Here is a 6713-nt window from a genome sequence, read left to right on the forward strand (position 1 = left end):
CCCTCTACCTATCCCCTCCCCCTCCCTCCTGACTGCTCTCTCCACACTCCCTCTTCCCTTCCCATCCTCCCCCCTCTCTTTCTGCCCCCCTCCCAGACTGGCGAGTGCATCACACCCCCACATTGGGCCTGAAGTACAACTCACTCACCTGCTCCCGCTCCTTCCACAACCTCTCGCACCTGCCCCCGTCCTACGAGTCGGCCATCAAGTCGGAGCTCAGCCGCTACTCCTCGCTCAAGAGGCTGGGTGAGCCAGGGGCCCTGCCACTAGCGGGTGCTCACAGCCCGACCCCACCGCTGCCACCAGCCCCTGGGGACTTGCCCGGGGGCCAGAGCTGGCCTGGGGGAGAATGGGGTCCAGGGCCTTACCCCTCTAGGGGATGTCAGCTCTCATCCGGCCCCGGGGGGCGGGACTGGCTGGCTCAGGGGGGCGGGGAATGGGGCAGGGGGCCTCTCCCCACTAGGGGGCGCCATCTGTTCCCAGGACTAACTGGCAGCCTGCGGGTGAAATGAATTCACTCACAGTGGCCCGGTCCGGCCATGGAGCCTGTGAATGTGCAAAGGAGAGTTGGTCACATTGTCCCTTATCTCCCATCCCCTCTGCCCGTCCCGTCCTGCCTTTGCCCCTCCCATTCCCTCTGCCCCGCCCCTTCTGCCTTTGCCCCGCCCCTCTTGCCTTTGCTCCTCCCATCCCCCTGCCCTGCCCCTGCTGCCTTTGCCCCTCCCATCCCCCTGCCCCCCTGCTGCCTTTGCCCCCCACCCCAGCGGAGATGGACATGGACGAGCTGTACCTGAAGCGGCGACACCTGGCCGAACTGACGCGGGGCACACTGCCCCTGCACGCCATGAAGATGAACTACGAGCGCTACGGGGAGGCGGCCCAGCACCCGCGACGGGTGATGTCCCAGGAACACATCCTCTCGGATGGCTACCACCCCTCCCCCTACGACTGCGCCGGCCCCCGGGAGCGGGTCGTCTCCCACGAGCGGCTGCTCTCCCGCGAGGCCCTGCACTCCCAGGAGCCTCTGCTCTCGCCCGAGCGCCTGCACCAGGGCACGGGGCCTTTCCAGGAGCTGCGGCTGGGCCACCAGAAGGCCCTGTCCCAGACCAACATCTGCGCCGCCGGCACCCCGCTGCTTGAACGCCACCAGGGGCACAAGATGAACTCCCACCCCCCCTCCGCCAACTCCGCCCAGGCCGCCTGGGAGGTGGGCAGCAACCACACAGCCAGCCGGCGCCAGGGCTTCGGTGCCCGCCGCCAGAGCACCATCGAGCAGCTGCAATTCATTCCTGGGCACCACCCCAGCCAGCATCTCCGTACTGGGAGCAAGAACGAGGTCACCGTGTGAGGGCCCAGCTCAGGTGGACTCAACTTTCCAAGGCCATAGCTCTCTTCCTCCTCTTCCTCTGCGTCTTCCCCCGTCCTTCACGTCTTCTTTCTTGGACTGGGCGGCCTGCCGGGCTTCGAGGCCTTTGCCGGGCTTTGGTGGCATCCGCCTTTGATGACCTCAGCGCCATGGGCCCTGTCAACTTTTGATGATGTCAGGGTCACGTTGAACCATCCATGCTGGATGACGTCAGGCCCTGAGGTCCTGTCGACGTTGGGTGACGTCGAGATTGCCTTGTCTCCATCCATGTTAGATGATGTCCACAATTGGTGGCATCACTGCTGCGGGCCCTCTTGACTTGTGATGATGTCAAGATTGCCTTGGGCCCGTCCATGTTGGGTGATCTCAGCGCCACAGGCCCTGTCAACTTTTGATGATGTCAGCGTCGCGTTGAACCCATCCACGTTGGATGACGTCAGCACCTTGGAGCATGTCAATATTGGGTGATGTCCAGATTGCCTTGTCTCCGTCCGTGTTAGATGATGTCAGTGCCCTGGGCTCTGTTGACTTTGATGATGTCAAGATTGTGTTGAGCCTCTCCAAGACTGATGACATCAGGGCTGGGGGCCCTCTCAACTTTTGATGATGTCAAGATTGCCTGGGGCCCATCCATGTTGGGTGACATCAGCACCATGAGCCTTGCTGACATTTGATGATGGCAAGACTGTGTTCGACCCATCCACGCTGGGTGACATCAGCGCCCCAGGGCTCTGTTGACATTGGACGAGGTCATGATTGCTTTGGACCCATCCACATTCAATTATGTCAAATTGCATTTGGCCCATTCACCGACATCAGCGCTGTGGGCCCTGCTGATGGTTGATGATGTCAGGACAGTCAGGCCTGTCCATATGGGATTACATCAGTGCTGTAGTTGTGTCAACATTTGATTCCATGAGGACCAGCTGTCCTGTTGACTTTTGATGATGATGTCAGCACTTGCCATCTTTGATGACATCTGCACTTTGGCCCTTGTCTATGTGTCAAGATGTCAGTACCACCAACCCTGTCAACCTGTGATGATGTAAACACTGTGGGTCAACCTTTGATGATGCCAGGAGGGCTCTCAACCTCTGCCATCAATACCGTATCCATCTCATGACATCAACACTGTGGACCTTGTCGGTGATTGATAACATGAGTGCTGTGAGCCTTGTCGATGTCTGATGACATCATCGCCATTTCATAGTCTCAACACTATGGACCTCGTCGACTGTGGATGATGCTAGTGTCCTGGGCACCAGCCTGTTGGTTTTGACATCAGACCAGTGGCTCCATTGCTGATTGACGATGCCTGGTCACTGGGTGTTGTTACTGATGATCTCACAGTGGTTGGCCTGGTCAGTAGTTGTGGAGATCAAGCACTGCCAGGCCTTGACAACCCTTGATGATGTCAGCACTGCGGACTTTGTCGGTGATGGATGATGTCAAGATCATTGGGGTCTGTTGATGTTTAAGGTCGGCCTTGTTGATATTCGGTGATGTCAGCTCTGTGGACCTGGTTCCTTTTTTTGATGACATCAGCACTGTGGGCCTTGTCTATCTTTTGATGATGTCAGTGCTGTGGGCCCAGTCCACTTGTTGATGATGTCACTGCTGTGGACCCAATCCCCTTTTTTATGACATCACAACTGTGGACCTGGCCTGCTTTTTGATGCTATGGCCGCCAGAGGCATGGCCCCCCCTTTTGAGACTCAGCCTGCCCTGTGATGTCACACCTGCCGGCCCCGTCCGTTCGATGAAGATGCCACGGTGCCTTCCGATGACATCACTGCTCTCCTCCAGCAGGCCGGATGCCCCCCGGCACCAGGGTGGGAGCAAGCGGCGGCCCTGGCGCACGGTCCCCTCACCCCGGATCTCATGGCCGGGGCTGGGAGCTCATCATGTGGGCCGTGGTATGGCCAAACCTCCACTTCCATCCCATCCCACCTCTGCCCCCCATGTACATATCTTTATATAGCGCTCTCTGGTTTCTCTCTTCCAGTGCTCCGACTCTTTGGATTTCCAGCCCACTCCACTGCCATGGGGTTGGGGAGCGCCAGCCCCCAGCCCTCCAGCATATGTGAATGTAGTTTGAACAGCCTCAGCTCTTTCAAACCCCACCCTTCTCTCCCCAAGATGGTGGGTCACCCCCACGCTGCGGGGGGACTGGGTCTTCGTATCATGCCTTTTTCTTTATTTCTCTTCTGTTTCTTCGCGGGCTGCTTGCTAGGCCCTGGGATCTTCGATCTCATCACCTGGTAGAGTTCTGACGGGTCTCAGCCTCAAACCTTTTCATCCCTTCGTCCTTGCTCTGCGCTCAGATCCCTCCCATCTGATGCCAAAACACGCTCCTCTTCTGCACTGCGGTATGCCTACGGGGCATGGCCGGCTGCTACCCATACAGAGGCGCTGAGATGGGGTCCTGCCACGCTGGGCGCTGCACAGATATCATCACTGAGAGCGGAGCCCTGTCAGGCCAGGCACTGCCCAGACACAAGCATCATCGAGATTGGGGCCTCGTCGCTCCAGGCACTGCCCAGATACACGCTATCTGTGTCTTCCTCACAGAGTTCTCCATCTAAACGTATCAAAACCAACTGGAACCCAGGCTATCCCGCAGGGCTCCCTCTCTCCTTCATGGCTGTACCACAGATAGTGGCTTATAGGCCACGTACCACCATAGCTCTTTAGCCCAGGCACTACACAATCTCATTCTTCCCCAAGGCATTAGGAACTCCCGAGGGCCTTGGCATGGCTTCTGGTGCAGAATGTCCGGCCTTAAATAAAACCCCTCTCCTCACATTGGCTCCTGACGTCAGGGGATTCTCTGCAACCCTGGGAGGCAGTAGCTTAAAAACCAATACAAGGAGCGGCTTTACTGCTATATGGTTAGTCTGCGGAACTCCCCACCACAGGATGTCACTGTAGCCATAAGCTTAGGCGCCTTCAAAGGATCAGCTTCTCTAGGGGTGACTGTGACTCACTGCAATTCAGCTGGTCTCAAATCTCTTCAGCCGGGGTTATAACTCAAGAGCTAAAATCATTTCAAGCCAACCCCCTGGGTGGGTTATTCCGTATTTGGGATGTGTTGTCCCTTCCTCTGAAGCAGGTCTATAGAGACCACTGGTGGAGACGGGATACCGGGCTAGATGGGCCTGCCCCATTGGTCAGTTCTTGGACTCCTGTGATTTGGGTGAGGGGTGTGCTTCGGTGTTTGGGGTGCCTGTCTCAAGCACCTGATTGTGAGAGAGGCGGGCGCTCAGTGCTGCCAGCTAATTGGGAATGCCTTGGTGGCATCTGGAAATCACAGGAACAGAGGAAATTGACTGGAGCTGATTAATGGGCCCGTCTGGCCCATCCCGTCTCTGACCGTGACCAGTATTGGATGCTTCAGGGGAAGGTGGTTAAAACAGAAGGTTTGAGGAGTCAGGACTCCTGGGGTCTATCCCTGGGGAGAGGAGGGTTAGAGGGGGGGAAGGGGATCAGGTGTCAGGACTCCTGAGTTCCATTCCCCCTAAAACCGGTTTGATATCCCTTCCCATGTTACGATCCCGTCGGATAGTCCTGTTCTCCATAGATTCTGGGGCCTGTTGGGAGCGCTGAAATTGCCTAGTCTGCCCCCCGGCATAAAGCAGGCTGGACCTGTCCACTCCCCTTTTGAACCGCCCTAAATTCTTGGTCTCAACGACTCTCTGTGGCGGTGAGTTCCCCAGGCTCGATCCACATCATATGGAAAAAAAGCATTGCCTTTAACTCCCATTGTCCTTTGAGCCAGTCTCTCCCGCTCCCCTCCCCGCTCCCCCTTTCAAAACACCACCCCTGCCACCTGAAGAGGCCACTCCCTTTAAGGGTCAGGCTGCAGGACATGCCAGGCAGGGGGGGGTTAGGATTTGATTTTTTAGGGTCCCCTTTCGAGGGGCAATTTTCTCTCCCCCCGCCTGACCATCCAGGGGTGGCAAAGCTCTAAGCTTTCCTCTCCGGATGGGGAGCCCCAGCCTCCAACCTTCCCCTCCCCGAGCTCAGTTCCCCCCTTCTCAGGATCTTTGGGTGAGGTCAGCTGGGCTCTGCCCCCTTGACTTCACTGGTGCCATAGGGCATGGAATAGCCACGGCTCAGGACGCCCTGGCACTGACCCACATCTGCCTCTATGGGTTCCAGGGGGCAGGGAATAGCCACAACTCAGGACACCCCAGCCATGCCCCCGATCTGCTCCCAGGGGCCCTGGGGGGCAAGGAATAGCCACAGTGTCAGAAGCCCCAATCTGCCCCCTACCGCCCGCTGGGGGTGCAGCACCCTCACCCTGGCCCCACACCGGCTCAGGCAGAGCAGGACTCCTCGGGGGGGCTGGACTCCGCTGAAGCAGCACCCAGGGGCCCGAGCGTCTGCCGAGGCAGGGTGTAGGGGATTCGGGGGAGAAGCTTGGGGGATTTCTGCCCCCAGCACTGGCGATGGCAGCACAAGCCATTCCTCCGTCCCGCCCCCCCCGCCTCCGCACTACATTGTGTTCCTGCAATCTGTGGGGGACCCCCTCTGCCCCCCATTCCTTCCCATCCCCCTCCTCAGACATCCCCCCCCCCCCCCCCCACCTCTGCCAATCCCATTTTTCCCAACTCCAAACCGCCTGCCAACAATTCCTCACACCTCCACCATGGATCAGCCACCCCCACCCATGACTGCCCCCATCCTCTCTGTAATCCCCCGAAGCTGCCATTGACCGCCCTGCCCTCTGCTCAGCCGACCGTGGGAGTGACAGGATTCCCACACAAACCAGTCTCCCTCAATCTCAGTACCTTTCCTCTAACGTGCCGGTGCTGGGCGCCGTCCTGGCAAGCAATGGCTGTGTCATCCCCAGGCGACCCAACCCACCCCCTGGCTCCAAGCTATGGCTTATGCTTGGAAAGCATGGGACCGAAGGGGACTCTATGCCACTCACCTCCCCCCCCTCAGGAGAGCCACCACAAGGGAGGCCATGGCCGGTCTCCCAACACTCCGTCCACTCCTGCACTCATCTTGGGTCTGCAGCTACTGGGAAGATCCAAAATCCGGCCGATCTATCTCGGGTGGTGCAGGCTCAAGTTGGCAAAGGGCAGGTTGAAATGGAAAACCAATGCTTGACTCCCTGCTCCCCAAACCAAATATGGAGGGCATCAGACCCAGGAACCCTCCCCAGCCATGCCTGGGGTCCCCTCCCATTCAGGGAATCTTTGCATTAGCTTGCTTCCAAAAACAACAACAACGAGCACAAACCCTTAACCCCCCCAACCTGCTCCCCCCCCTCAACGATGAAAATCCCCTGGGGCGAGGGGGAGGAAGGAGAAACATTAGCCCTTGATTCGAGTTCAGC

The 6713-nt window shown here is 58.4% G+C and overlaps 1 protein-coding gene across 1 annotated transcript in view; it reads left to right on the forward strand.

The window, feature by feature from the left end:
* SHISA7 (shisa family member 7) overlaps positions 1-3212 on the forward strand; it is a 5243-nt gene extending 2031 nt beyond the window's left edge. The window contains exons 2-3 of the mRNA XM_032793067.2: positions 97-246; positions 765-3212. Of these exons, the coding sequence (XP_032648958.2) occupies positions 97-246; positions 765-1348 (734 nt within the window). The 3' untranslated portion in view covers positions 1349-3212. The remainder of the gene's footprint in view (positions 1-96; positions 247-764) is intronic.
* The last annotated feature ends 3501 nt before the right edge of the window (positions 3213-6713 follow it).

This window comes from Chelonoidis abingdonii, chromosome 11 (assembly GCF_003597395.2).
Source record: "Chelonoidis abingdonii isolate Lonesome George chromosome 11, CheloAbing_2.0, whole genome shotgun sequence".
Lineage (NCBI taxonomy): Eukaryota > Metazoa > Chordata > Testudines > Testudinidae > Chelonoidis > Chelonoidis abingdonii.